This window comes from Alnus glutinosa, chromosome 1 (assembly GCF_958979055.1).
Source record: "Alnus glutinosa chromosome 1, dhAlnGlut1.1, whole genome shotgun sequence".
NCBI lineage: Eukaryota > Viridiplantae > Streptophyta > Magnoliopsida > Fagales > Betulaceae > Alnus > Alnus glutinosa.
Genome location: NC_084886.1, coordinates 2,086,143 through 2,100,740, shown reverse-complemented (window position 1 = coordinate 2,100,740; position 14,598 = coordinate 2,086,143). Strand labels below are relative to the sequence as shown.

General features: G+C 34.6%; 1 protein-coding gene across 3 annotated transcripts; it reads left to right on the top strand.

The window, feature by feature from the left end:
* Positions 1 to 7,067: 7,067 nt before the first annotated feature.
* On the top strand, positions 7,068 to 13,743 carry LOC133865088 (flocculation protein FLO11). 3 transcript variants are annotated; one of them, XM_062301542.1, is made up of 7 exons: positions 7,068 to 7,430; positions 7,975 to 8,208; positions 8,340 to 8,448; positions 8,882 to 9,002; positions 9,141 to 9,890; positions 10,264 to 12,199; positions 13,010 to 13,743. In XM_062301542.1, exons 2-7 carry the CDS (start codon positions 8,010 to 8,012, stop codon positions 13,444 to 13,446), a joined length of 3,552 nt encoding a protein of 1,183 aa, XP_062157526.1. In that variant the 5' UTR covers positions 7,068 to 7,430; positions 7,975 to 8,009; the 3' UTR covers positions 13,447 to 13,743. The 3 variants fall into 3 exon arrangements, with proteins under 3 accessions (XP_062157526.1, XP_062157525.1, XP_062157524.1); XM_062301541.1 differs by having other exon boundaries at positions 7,948 to 8,208; XM_062301540.1 differs by having other exon boundaries at positions 7,068 to 8,208.
* The last annotated feature ends 855 nt before the right edge of the window (positions 13,744 to 14,598 follow it).

Here is a 14,598-nt window from a genome sequence, read left to right as displayed (position 1 = left end):
CCACAAGCGGTACTTTCTGATACCATATTTAAAGCAGTTGTTTGAATTCCTTATGATATGCAATTGAAACAAGTTATTGCTAATGGAAAAAATGGAGCTTTGAAATTAAGGGACTTCTTATGAAAGGGAAAGCTTGAACATGGTGAGAATGCCTCTACCCCAGCTCTTGGCTATGTATCTTGAACTTAAAAGTATGTTGCTGGCTTTGCTCAATCCACCACTGTTGGACCAAAGAAGGGTATGGCGGATTATACTGAATCAACTGTTGAACCAACTGCCACAGTTCCTCCGCCTATGCTATTGGTGAAAATGCTATTGCTAGAGATATGATTGACGGGGGAGTCAATAGGGCCATATTCAAAAGGAAGATAAGTGGATTGAGTGTACTTTAATGAAACAAATAAAAAAGAAAGAATCAAAACAACTGATAGAAGATGAAAAACTGAAACATGAAGTTCCAAAAAGGTGGAAATGTGCACACTTCAAATTTTAGTAAGATTTTCAGTAAGTAGCCTAATTGTTACAAGATGTTAATGCCTACTTTGACGAACAAGCAAATGAGTTTTAGTGTGGAACCATAGAGTTGACGCTCCTAGCACTAATGTAACGATCCCGGCGGATGGATGTCCTATGGGTGGAACATGCACTTGTAGAGCTAGTATTTTGGGTATGTAATTAATGTATGTTTAAGCCTTAAACATATAGACAGTTAAATGGCTCTTTTATAAAAAAAACATATTAGTTTTGCGCTTTATTTCACATATATAATAAGGTGAAGAGCAGTTTAATTATTTAGAATGGTGCGCATAGTTGTTGTTGAGTTTTTAGGCTGTTGGCTACGACGCGAGCCGTTCCAGTGGTAGCATAAATCATTCTCTAATCGACATGGACCCTCAGGTCTTATCTTCCAAAAGCAGCTATTGAGTATTGAAATACAAAAAGTCTCTCCAATAGCGATAGATGTCAAACCGGTGGACTTCATTTTTAAACCGAAATGTGCAGATGTAGAGCATACTCCCCCACAAGTTTGGTTTGAATTCGAAGGAGATCGAAGAGTTGGTTGAACCGGAGTAATTAAATGGGTACCAACATCGTCCTCCCCTGATTTACAGTGAACCAAAAGCTCCACGTCTGGATCTAAACCATTCCAAATTTTTACGTGTATTTCTATGCGATTCCAAATCTGTCCTGTAACAATGTTAAACCCAGACCCAAACAACATAACCCACATTAGTACCAACATTACATTCCTATGAATCATCAATGAGATCATGTTGTTTGTTTGCATATAATATAATATATCAGAGAAATTTGAGTGACTTTCAAATAGTTTTGATATATAATGCACTTTATATATATATATTAATAAGCGCTCTTAAGCGTTTTTTGTTGTAATATGAATGGCAGCTTTTGGACCTTGAGTTAAACGTGCTCATATTAATTCTTACATTTTTGCCTATTTGAATTAATTTAAATGGGTAGTTAAACTAACTTATATGCAAATTAATTTAAAAGGCACTGTAATTTAATTGGTAAAAGGAAGACGTTCTTGTTCAAGAGAGAGTTATTGAATATCAATTTTTAATTTTTAAAGGTCTAAACTTTGTGGATAGAATATATATGATCGATCACCCTCTTAATTAGAAGCCCCCAAACATCTCCATTTATGCAATACTATTAAGTTTTTGGATGTTCATAATTGATCCGGGTCCTATCATCCTATCTATAATTTCAAGTCATGAAATAAAGATAAGTAATCTTATAGTTCAAATTAGATTTTGCAAATATAATAACTTCACTTACAACCTCTGATCTTTTATTACTTTTGTAATCATAACCTCAAATTTTAAAAAGTATCAATTTATGGTATCTATATTTCAATTTTTAAAAAATAAATGATAAATGCAAAATCAATCAATGTGGTTGGCCTAAATTATAAATTGTTCACTGCGGAATAAAAAATAATTAAAAGGTCTTCAAGATAGGAAGAAGATAACAAGGGATAACTTCACTTAAGGGTACTGAATTTTCATTATTTTTGAAAGAAGATACCTGAATTTCAAAACGTCTCAATTTAGGGTATCTATTTTTCGAAAAGTCTTAATTAGGAGTCTTCTGTTAGGATTTTCCGTTAAATTATATCTAAATTCTCAAAATACCCTCATTTTTATTTTTATTTTTTAAAAATAATTTATTAAAAAAATTCAAAATTCAGGCATGGATATTTTTGCAAATTCCGTTAAATTCTAACCAACCCTTAAATCCTATCAATTCTTCCTAAAAAAAAAAAGAGGGGTGTTTTGAAAATTTTGATAGGATTTAACGGAAAATCCTAACGGAGGACCCATAATTGAAACTTTCCGAAAAATTGATACCCTAAATTGAGAAGTTTTGAAGTTCAGATATCTTATTTCAAAAATGATGAAAGTTCGGTGCACTTAAGTGAAGTTTTCCAAAATAACAATTTAGTCATTAAAGTCAAATTTTATCAAAATGCTTGACGGATTCTGTTAGTGTCAACGTCAACACTAATAAAATGATGACATGTGTCACCCTTATTAACAAAAATGTCAATATATTAAAAACATACATTTATAAAACTAAATTATAAACACCCTGCAATCAAATTTCGTAAAAACACTTAACAGAATGCGTTAGCGTGCCACGTTAACATCAATAAAATAACAACACATGTTACTGTTAATAATATATATATATATATATATATATATATATATAAAGAAATTAAAAACTTAAAAAATTATTTTTCTTTTAAGTGGGGTGCTGCTTAGCCACCTTTTCTCATATTTTTTTTTTCTTTAAAAAATTTTAAAATTTTTATTTTTTTTTAACTTTTTAGTTTTATATTAATAGTTTTTAAAATTTCTATTTTTAAAAAAATAGTTTTTTTTATTAATTTATTATTATAGGTTTTAAGAGAATAAGGATATTATAAGGAATATTTTTACAAAATTAACATTTTTGACACACTTGATAATTTGATGGATCACATTAATATACCTAAAAATTTATAAAATTATTTTAAAATCGATTATTAGTTCAGTTAACTTTTTTATATTTTTTCCAATAATCTTTTTTACTTAAGTCAATATTCACTAGTTGTCATAATTTTATTTTGTCTCACTATCGTGCCATTTAAAATTTATAAATAATATAATAATATATTTATCATGTAATATCATATATATAGCTCAATCTTTACAAAATGGAGATGACTCGCGGTCTAATCGTTTAATTTTCTAGCGTCCGTACATGATAAAACTGAGAAGCTCCGCCACTTAAACATTCTCTCCCCCATATGTCAACAAAGTTAGCGTCACATCACTAAATTACATATGATTAAGAAGGGAGCTTGCAATGGCGCCACGTAAGCTCCACAAAAAAAGAGGCTTTATCCTAACCATATGCCACTGTTGTCGGTCATTTCAATCTTATTGGTTCATGATTTCGTAGCCGTGATTGCCAACAAAAACAACGGGCCTCACGTGCGTGTCATTTGAAAAGGAAACTGAAAAGAAGAAAGAATCGAATAACTGAATTATGTTTGGTTGTATCGGTAATTGGGCAGGGAAAATCTATGGCTACGAAACAATTTGCCGTAACGTTAATCTTCCCAGATGTAGGCCCAAACAGAAGGTGGATTTTGGGCAGTAGAATTTAAATTATAATAAACAATAATAAACACCCAAACATGTCCTATTGGGCACTAAATTATGATTATAGGATTCTTTTGTTGGGGTAAATTGTTGAGGAAAAATCTCAATTTAGTTGGAAGGGTCACAATTTTTATTTATTTAATTTTTTTGATATGTGTAAATATATTATTGGAGTTATGTTAGCCGATAACAAAAATTCAACACCCTCTAACATATACGGACACATATTAATATATGATTAGAGTCATGTTAGCTGCTAATAAAAATTTAATATTATCTAATTACATGCCAACACGTGTTAGCAAATTATAAAAAAGATGTAAAAAATTATAAATGTAACATTTTTCTTAATTATTATATGCAATTTTTACTAGTTCAAAATGATTAATGAAGTTAAAATTAAAGCTATTTATAATTATTTATTAAATTCAGTCTCACATAATTCACGTGAGTGGACTTTAGGCATTCTTTCTTGTGAAGGGGAGCTCAACTCCAACCTCAACAAAGGTATAGTGATGAGAAGTTTGGTGGACAAAGACGGAGAGGGAGAGAGAGCACTTACCTGTCTCTTTATGGCTGAAAGAGCTATTTTTGCTTTTGTTTATTTCTTACTCCTCAAACTCAGCCTACTTTGTTTAAAATCAACCTCCACACCATTAATTTATGGCATTCACCGTAAAAATTATCTTCATCTTCATCTTCTTTTTCTTTTTCTTTTTATATATATATATATATATATATATTTTTTTTTTTTAATTTTACCACAACAATTCATTCACCGTGAATTCTTTGATAAAAAATATCATTTTTTTAAAAAAATAATTGTTCACAACATATTTATTCGTGCTTTGATGACAACTTTTTGTAATTATGGTTGACTTTTTATTTCCACATGCTGGGAATTTTGATGATGACTCAAAATCATGCATGGTCTTATATGAATTACTGAATTACACGATCATAATGAGACGATATGATTATTTCTAAGGATTTGCATGAGTGGTAAATCTTGTGTTAATTTCCTGGCACTTCACTAGTTGTGAGAGTGGTTCGACCATTCTTAATTTTTTTTTTTTTTGTTAGATGGTTCAGTTACTCTCCTCTCGTTTCTTTGTCCATTATACGGGATGGCTAAAGCTAACCGTACATAGCTAAAGAATAATTCAACCATCTCTTTGATTTTTTTTTTTTTTTTTAAAAATAATTTTAATCGGGTTTTGAAAAGTTCAAGTGATGCACATATATGCCATCATTTTTTTAAAACCTAAATTTTCAGTGCTAGATGCTAATGAATGGGGTAATTTGTAAGAGAATAATAGTTGGAGGGATCAAATGTTATACTTTAAAGTTTGATAATATTATTTCACTAAAAACAAAAGGTTTGGTAATCTAAGTGCCAAATGAATGGTATTTTGAAGGCATTAAGTGTATTTTCTCTCTCTCTCTCTCTATTTTCTATTTTCTTTTAAAAATATGATAATTGTAAAACTCCAATTCTTTCTGTCCCTATATATGATGATGAGAAATGATTTGAGTTCCTGTAACAAGTCTTTTTACGCATTGTTTAAACGTTTTATTTATTTTATTTTAATTTATAAATTTTTTACACAAACCACAATTTCATTAAAAAAAAAAAATGCACATCCCTGTGAAAGATTAGTTGAAATCCAATAATTGGATGAAAAATGAGTACAGTAATCATTAGAATGAATCCTCTTAAGCTATCTAAACCACCTACCAATTAAAACGACATGATTTTATATATATTCATTCTCATAATTGGGCATAGCTAATGATAGCCTAGCTAGTTGTTATGTTGACCTTTTCCTCAGTTGCCCCACACATTTGTTTCTTGTTAATCACACCAATTATTTTAATTAATCCTTGTTAATCAGACTTAATCTCTAGTCTTACTCAAAACAAAACTCAAATAATTAATAACAGAATATCAGTTGTTTTCGTTGTCAGGTTGCCAAACAATGTCGTGATATATATTAATTACCTAATATTACATGCACATGCACCTGTTTTATTCAAATAAACTCACTTAATTTTTTTTTTAAAAAAAATATTTAATTATCTATCAATTTTTGATGTTGGTTCACCATCAACAAGCTGGATTTGCCTTTGAAAGGACTGGCAAGCTTACCTTATCCATAGCAATTTGGTGAAAGACTCAGAAAATACAAAAAAATACAAAAAAAGAAAAAAGAAAAAGAAAGTTCAAAGTACTCAAAGTCCCTATGAAATTATATATATATATATATATATTATTTTGTAAATATTAATGTTATTTGCTGCTGAAGAAGTCACAACCTATTAGATATTTACAACTGGGTCCTAATGTGTCAAAAACATTCAAAGTTTTCAATAAAGAATCACATACACATGTGAGTTGACAGTTTAAATAATGTTTAAAATATGAGTAAGGTCTAGAAATGTGACGTCCCACATCGCTCGAGAATGAGAATGTGCTTAAATGTATAAACATACAATTCTTGACACAATGCGTTTTAAAGCTGTGATGACTATGAACCTATCAGAATTCAGCAGTTAAGCATGCTACTGCGAGAGTAGTATTAGGATGGGTGACCTCATGAGAAATTTGGTTCGGGAGAGTCCAAAGCAGACAATATTATGTTGTTGGGGTGAATTGTTACAATAAACCACTTTTTATTTTACTAATATTTTACCTTAAACGTGATAGTGTTAATTAACCATTAAATCAGCCATTGTTAAACAAAAATTAATGAATGATTAGCACTGCCACATTGGCAGATAAGATAGTAATTAATTAAATGTATCGTTTCTAGCACTACTTTGAAAATATACCACTTAAATACACATACTTGCTCAATAAGGATACTATAAAAAGAAATAAGAACAATACCTAAAAAAAAAAAAAAAAAATCCGTCCAAATTAAGATAGAAAATTCTTATGATTCAATTTATTAAATTAACGTCCGTTTTTTCAGAGCATGTGATTATAATATGTATTTTTAATAAATCATATAATTTATATATGTATATATAAAATCATATACTTTAAAGCACAATATCAACTTAAAATAACGAGTTAGACCCATCATAGAAAAATACCTTATCCTTGAAATTATTCAATACATAGCGGCGTATTAAATGAAGAAACATTATAAATGAAGCATAGGATATAAGCAAAGCCCATCAATTTTTATTTTTTACCTTACCTACAATGTTGGACCAATAACATAAATCTCTTATTTGTAATAAATTCAGACGGATTTTTTTGCTTGTTTTGGACACAAAATGCAATAAAATAGGTAGAGTGTACCGAGACCACCAGTGGCATTACTGTAAAAATTAAGGAGGAACGAAGTAAGAAAAAATTAAAAAAGAAAAGAAAAGAAAAAATATCTGAGAGCAGAGAAAGAGAGAGAAAAGAAGAAAATGAATGCTTGCTGCGGAGGAAAGAAGCAAATCTAAAGAAGAAGAACAACAAAAAGTCTGAATTCATTTTCCTTTTCTTTTTCTCTCTCAATTTCTCAGAGGAGAGAGAATGCGAGGAAATCAATTCAAGTGTTGGTTCCGATCGATCTCTCTCAAGCTCTCCGATCCATGCTTGCAGACAGGGCAATAAATGCTTGTAGATCCGAGTGTTCGGTGCCACATTCGTCGCATTCTTAAAGCTCTGCTTTGTCACTAACGTCGGGATCGTAGTCGCACTCAACGAGGTTTCTTGCTGTTTTTGAAGGAATTTGACTTGGGGGAGATTTGGTAAGTAGTCAAGCTCTGCTGAGTGCTTTCCAAATTGGTGATTTTTGCTCTGTGATTTGAACTCAAATGGTGGCTTAGTGGTTTGTGGAAGCTGAATTAGGGTTTCGTTGAGTGGCCACTGACACTGTTGGGATTTTCAGCTGGACCAGAATCTAGGGTTTTGGATTATCAAATTGGTGTTTTTTTTTTTTTTTTTGGTTAAAAAAAAGTTATGGACGTTGAGCCTCTACATTTTGATTGGTACAGTTGTTTCTGATATTATCTTAGTTTATGATCTTATGTGTTCGAGCACTAAGATTCTACGTTGAGTTGACTTGGTCTTACAATGTATGGTTTTGGATTGGTATTGGTATTGGGTTGGTGAAATTGGAACTAATTTAATTTGGTGAATTTAGTGAAGCCCGCGAATCGAAGCCGGATATGGTTTTTGTGTGAGAGTGATTGTTGGGCTTTAAGTGATTTTTGTTGTAAGCTTTAGCTGGATGGAGATTATGAGGATTTTGTTTCGGTTCAACAGTTGTTTGATTTCGGGGCGTATGGACAGGCTGGGGTGACAATTTGGAGGGTTTAGTTTACGAGATGCCTCCTTCTCCGGCATTGAGATGCTCTCCCAGTCCTGGGAGAGAGATGAAAGGGACCAATCACAGGCGAGGACGGAGTTTCGAGGGCGGATTGTTGTTCAGAGAGAAAGATGACGATCTTGCTTTGTTCAACGAAATGCAGACCAGGGAAAGAGAGAATTTCTTGCTTACGTCTGATGACATAGAAGACACATTTTGTAATATTCTATGCCAAACTTGGTTATGTAATTTGGATACATGTTACTTGAAGAGTTTGGGTTTCTTTGTCCAGTTTGCTCTTGCTAATAATGCTGCATTTTGCTCTTTGAATTTGAATTGTTGTTTACAGCTTCAAAATTGAGAAACTTTTCAGATGTTAAGCTTGGAATCTCTATTCCTGTTCGTGGAGAGAGTAGCGACCTGCTTAATGCCGAAGGAGAGAAGAATGACTATGACTGGTAGGTTGCCCTTTTTCCTATTCTCATGCTTTCACCTTTCCATCTTTAAGTTGCTATAAAAATGTGATGGTTCCACATAAATGCAGTGAAGCAATTTAACAGAATCATAATTTAATTGTTTTGCCACAAAGAAAGAGCAAAAAGAAAAAGGTCAACTTATGGCTTGCAAGTAAACACGAAGATAAAGTAAATTGCAAGAAAAAAATTGTCTACAGTCCAAGTACACGTTAGTATTAAAGTCTATAATCAAATCTTTCATCTCAAAGCTAGAAATTCTACTGTCAGCTATTTGTCAATTTGTTCCCGTAGCCATCAGCGTATGGTTGTAAGAAATATGTTGCATTTTTACTCCTGCATGACCATTTCTAGCTGGTATAAGTAAGCATCCTGTTTATTGGTTCTAATGGAATGCCCGGTGTTATTGATTTTAAAGGTTACTAACTCCTCCGGACACTCCTCTGTTTCCTTCATTGGATAATGAGCCACAACCAGTTAATACTGCACCCAGGGGCAGACCTCGGAGTCAACCTATTTCTATATCAAGATCTTCCACGGTAAGTTTTCAGATAACTTTAATGAATATAATCAGATTTCTTATATCCTCTAAAAGTTTCAAGTTTCCTTGAAAATAAAAAAAGTCATGTCTTTATGCTTCATCTGTTTACATCAGACGTTTTATTTTGTTTTTGCAGATGGAAAAGAGTTACAGAAGCAGTAGGGGTAGTGCTAGTCCAAATCGCTTAAGCCCATCTCCTCGGTCTGGGAGTAGCTCTTTCCAGTCAAGGGGAAGGCCATCATCAGCACCTCATTCCAGTCCACCTCCAGGTCCACGGAGTGGTACTCCATCACGGAGACCATCCACTCCTCCAAGTAAACCCTCAACACCTGCTCCAAGGTCTTCTACCCCAACTCCCCGGAGGATGAGTACTGGGTCCAGTGGTACCATGGCCTCCCCAGGGATTAGGGGAACTTCCCCTGTAAGTACAAGTCGAGGGAACTCTGCTTCGCCAAAAATAAGGGCATGGCAAGCAAATATTCCAGGTTTCTCCTCTGATGCACCTCCCAATCTTCGTACTTCTCTGGCTGATCGACCAGCATCATATGTGAGGGGTTCTTCACCAGCATCCAGAAATGGTAGGGATTCTACCTCCAAATTCAACAGGCAGTCAATGTCTCCAACAGCTTCTAGAAGCATCAGTTCATCTCATAGTCATGATCGAGACAGATTCAGCTCTCACAGCAAAGGCTCTGTGGCATCATCTGGCGATGATGATATAGACTCTCTGCAATCCATTCCTGTGGGTAGTTTAGACCGAGCAAGTTCAAGGAAAATTGGTGCATTATCAAATAACCGAGCTTTGGCCTTTTCGAAGAAATCACCTAAAATAGTGTCCTCAACGTCTGCTCCAAAAAGATCATTTGACTATGCTCTTCGGCAGATGGTATTTATCATTTAATTCATATAAACTTTTTCCTTAGTTATCAGAATTTTGCAAGTGAGCATCAGTTGAGTTGGAAATGACAATAGTTCTCAGATCTCTTGTTGAGATTAAGTGGTGAAACATATAATTAACCTCAGTTGAGTAGGAAATAGTGTTTCGTACTTAACTTTAGTTGTTTACTTCCTTCTTATGATTTTATTATCATATTGTCCATTTCATTGCTTGTAGACAAGCTAACTTTTCAAATGACCCCTCTACCCCCAAGGTTTTTTTTTTTTTTTTTGAAGTGTAGATTTCTTTTTTTTTGATAAGTAAGTGTAGATTTCTCAATTAATAGTTCATAGTAATTGTATCTGATGGATTTGATATGCAGGATAATCGGAAAAGTCCTCAAAATATGTTCAGGCCACTCTTGTCTAGTGTCCCCAGTACCACCTTCTATGCTGGAAAAGCAAGTTCTGCACACCGTTCTCTGATATCTAGAAACTCCTCAGTCACAACAAGCAGCAATGCAAGCTCTGATCAAGGAACAAGTGCTGCACCTGATACTGAAGGTAGTGACCAGATCCAGGATGATACGGCAAGTGAATGTGGGAAAGCTGCATATCCTGATGTCTATGAAGAAGTATTTGCCTTTGATAAGATGGATGTAGTAAATGAAGACATTGGGCATGAAATGCATGACGCATCGCTTCACATTGGGCATGGTGACTTTGATAAAGGCCCTGCAGTTGAGTATGGTAATGCTGACTCTGAAAACTCCAGTCACCATGGTATTGCCATGGAAGTCAGTGCAACTTCCGAATCTTCTCAGGTTAAGGCTAATTCTTCAGAAGCTGATTTTCTTCAAAATATGGAAATTTGTTTAAAGTGTGGTTCTAGGTATGTTGCTGTTGATGAAGTGGAAGGGGGCATTAAACGTTGTCCATATTGCTGTAGGAAAGACAAATTTTTGACTGTCATAATTCCGGATGCAACGACTGTAGTTGCTGTAAACTCTCCAGATGCAACCATAGTTGCTTCAAACTCCCCAGTGATGTCTATGAAGATTTCTAAAGAAGAAAGGCCTTCTGATGAGATGACTGTACCTGAATTTGCACAGGTTACTTACGTGGGTGAACCAAAGGTTTCCCAGGGTGAAGAGAATGTTGAGCAAGGTCAGACTTCCCATTGTGAACAAAATCAGAATATCTGTGGGGAATTGGCAAGGTCGCTGGTAGAGGACGTTGAGCATAGTCATGCCAATCAGCAAAAGATGGGCCAACCAACTTTTCATCACAGCATAACTGATGATGACCCTGGGGGTCAGCAATTGCATCACTTTAGCGACTATCCAAATCCGAAGGTTGACTTTTCAGAAGGTACAGGCATCTCCGTACTGTTGAAGAGGTCAAGCAGTAGCAAGGGGCCTGTTGTTCAAGGCAGGACATTTACCGCTACTACGATACCTTACGATGATCTGTCTCGTGCAAGAGGGAGTGCAAACAGCATGAGAAGCTCGACTGGGCACGGAAGTTTCTCGGCATCATCCTCTGTTGATTTCAGCTTAGCTAGACAGACGGATACTCGTGTACAACGGCAGTTAAGCGGCAGGAAATCAGACATGGAGAATTACAGGAATGACATAAGCACAAAACTTCTAAGAACTGGGTCATCTTTGTCTGGAATTTCAAATCATACTCACCAAGCGTCAGGTCTTGCATCAAGCACACCTACAGAAGAAAACTTTGAGGTTTCTGTTGGCAATGTGGAATATGATGTTGCAGTGGAAACACCAAAAGCTTCTGAAGAACAAGAACTCGAGTTGGAATATGCCAAGACAGCAGTTGTTGAGAATGATAATTTTGAATATAATAATGGTAGTAGAACAGTTGATCCTTCCACGTCAGAATTGTTGAGTCATGTAGTTAGTGTTCAGTTAGAAGACAATTCTGTGTTATCATTTCCAAATTATGAAGATTGCACTTCTTATGAAAATGATGAAAACTTCCTAGAAAATGCAAGGAGCGTCATGGATATGGAAGCATCAATTAGAACTCCAGGGTCATCTTTAGATGAGGAACTTACCATGCTGAACAATAGTGTTGATGGAGTGGATGTTGCACAGGCTCCTACTCACAGTTCTTTGGTTACTATGTCAGAAGTGGAAACAGAAAAATGCTGTCAGAGTACCCCTGGTTCACAGATTGATGATAATTCTCTGATATCAAAGAGCACCAAGGGTGAATCGCAGGAGTCTTTTTCAGATAGGGATTTGATTGCTGCTGTTTCAGAGCCCAACACCTCTGATCATGGACATGGCATCCTTGGTATGCTTGTCTTGCGCTTTGTTTTGTGTTCTTCTATGTGAACTTTGCACTGTCATAGCTGCAGCTTATTGATTACCCATGACATGTTTGGTATTTCAATTTTCAGTCTGAACATTATTATGCTCTAACGATGAACATACTTGGTTGCTTGTGTCACATAAGTGAGCTTTCTGATAGCTCAACTTTATTTGCTTATTTTTGGACAAACTTTGACAGACTGATAATGAATGATGTTGGTGACTGAGTTTTGTTAAAATGATTTTAGCATGTCTTAGCAATAAGAATGTGATCACATTGTCGTGATTTGCTCTCAGACATATACTCTAGGAAAAGTACATGATCCTATGAATGGTGGATGTTTATATGTATTGGCTGCCAAATGGCTACTAATTCTTTTTCCTATATGATTAAATAATGTTCATCCAGTCAGTGTATTATCCTTTTTCATGCCATTCACGGCAAACATGTTCACATGCGTCCATATATTTTTACAATGCTATGTAAATTGATTTTGGCTGCATCATCTGGCTTCATTCTTCTTCTTCTTTTTCTTCTTTCTTCTTTGTACTTGTTAATTCCGTTTACTTGAACACTGTATTTTATAAAATTGGGACCATACCAAGTGTATGATGGGAAATATTACTTACTGTTAACCATTTGCTGATCTAGAGGATTTCCAGCTCCTACTCCATTCTGCACTCTACTTGTAATTATAGCATATATATATATATGATGTCCTAAAAACCAGTTTGGGGGTCAAATTAGCAAGTCTTAGCTATTCCTTGACAAATTCTTTATGTTTTTTGACAGAGGAATCAACAGTAATGGTGGACTGTCGGGGTGGAAGTAAGTCAAGAAGTCTAACGCTTGAGGAGGCGACAGATACAATACTTTTCTGCAGCTCCATCGTCCATGATCTGGCCTACCAAGCTGCAAGCATAGCAATGGAGAAGGAAAGCTCATTCCCATTGGAAGGTTCTCAGCCAAGAGTTACAATATTGGGGAAACTGAATTCTGATAGAAAGATTGCACGCGGCAGAACTGTTGGCAAACGTGCTTCGAAGGCCCAAAAGGCCAGGCAAAGGCAGGTGGAAACTGATGCAAAACCCCCTTCTAATAAGTCTGAGAACGACGAGAACGACGAGAATGATGATGAATCCTTGCCCCGCAATGTCGGGCTTCCTAACAAGATGGACAGCATGAAGCCTCCGAAGCTGGAATCTAAGTGCAATTGCACAATAATGTGAGGTCGTTTCTCAGGTCGTGCTTATGTTGCCCCACAATCCAACTCCCCCCATGTATTTTAATGGTTTATGTTTTAAGGGCTGTTTGAATTATTTCCAATTGGTTTCTGATAATCCAAATTACTTGTAAGCAAGTGCCACGTTGGTTTTGTACCGTAATTGTAAAGCTTTTCTTGTTATTAGGGCCGGTATTAGTGAGAGGCACTGGAGTTTTGTGTCTGCTCCAGTAGCCATATTCTTGTTCTATTTGGTTCAATCCCCCATAAGTAATGTGTGAACGACATCCCGCTCATTCTTGTTCCTTGTGATTTTGAAAGTATATATTCCTTGATTTAGTTCTCAGTTAATAACAAACAAATTGGCTGTACTTTTGAGTCCCCAAAATCCAATCCAATGAGGAAAAGACATGATACTCCGAGTTTGGAGGAATATTTTTCGATTTCAGAATGTGATTTTTACATATTGTATGTGATTTCTATATGCACTTTTTTAAATGCATGTGATAATTAGCAGATAGACTCTCTTTTTTAACATTCAAATAGACGACAGTTTAATAGAAAGATTATTTGGAGTTTCTTCACCTATAATCACCAAAGAGCAAGCAAGACGGCCCCATTAGGCAATGCTGCATTCTGATCCAAATAATGCTACACATCATATTTTTATCTCACTTTTGTTTTAGGGTCGTTTGAGTTTGTGATTTGAAAATGTGTGATTTTAAATAACGATTTTAAAATGTGCGATTTGAAAAAGTGATTTTTAAAGATACAATTAAGTGTTTGGTAAAATCGCAGTTTTAGCATTTAAAATTCGGCGTCTTCAAAAAAGCATAATCTTACTTGTGACTTGAAAAACATATTTTTTTTGCGTTTTTAAATCGTAATTTTTAAAAACGTAGTTTCCGAACGATTTATGTTCTACGATTTAGTTTAAAATTGCACTTATTGTCTACAAAATCGCAATCTCAATCGCACCTTTAACATGTTGATGTGGCAAGGTCTAGTAGTCATGAATTTGGTTTAAGTGTTGTAAAAAAATACTTGTGTTGTAGCTTTTTCAATGGATTAGATTTAATTTTAAGTTTTTTCTAATTTTAATTTTATGTGTTGTAGTTTTGTTTTTTTTAATAGAACCAAAGCAAAATCTAGTGGTCAT

Bases quoted from the DNA above. Each gene is read 5' to 3' on its own strand.
- LOC133865088 (XM_062301542.1), top strand. From the start codon at position 8,010: ATGCCTCCTTCTCCGGCATTGAGATGCTCTCCCAGTCCTGGGAGAGAG. The intron at 9,003-9,140 runs GTAAGTTTTCAG...TTGTTTTTGCAG, and splicing joins CTATATCAAGATCTTCCACG to ATGGAAAAGAGTTACAGAAG. The intron at 9,891-10,263 runs GTATTTATCATT...TTTGATATGCAG, and splicing joins ACTATGCTCTTCGGCAGATG to GATAATCGGAAAAGTCCTCA.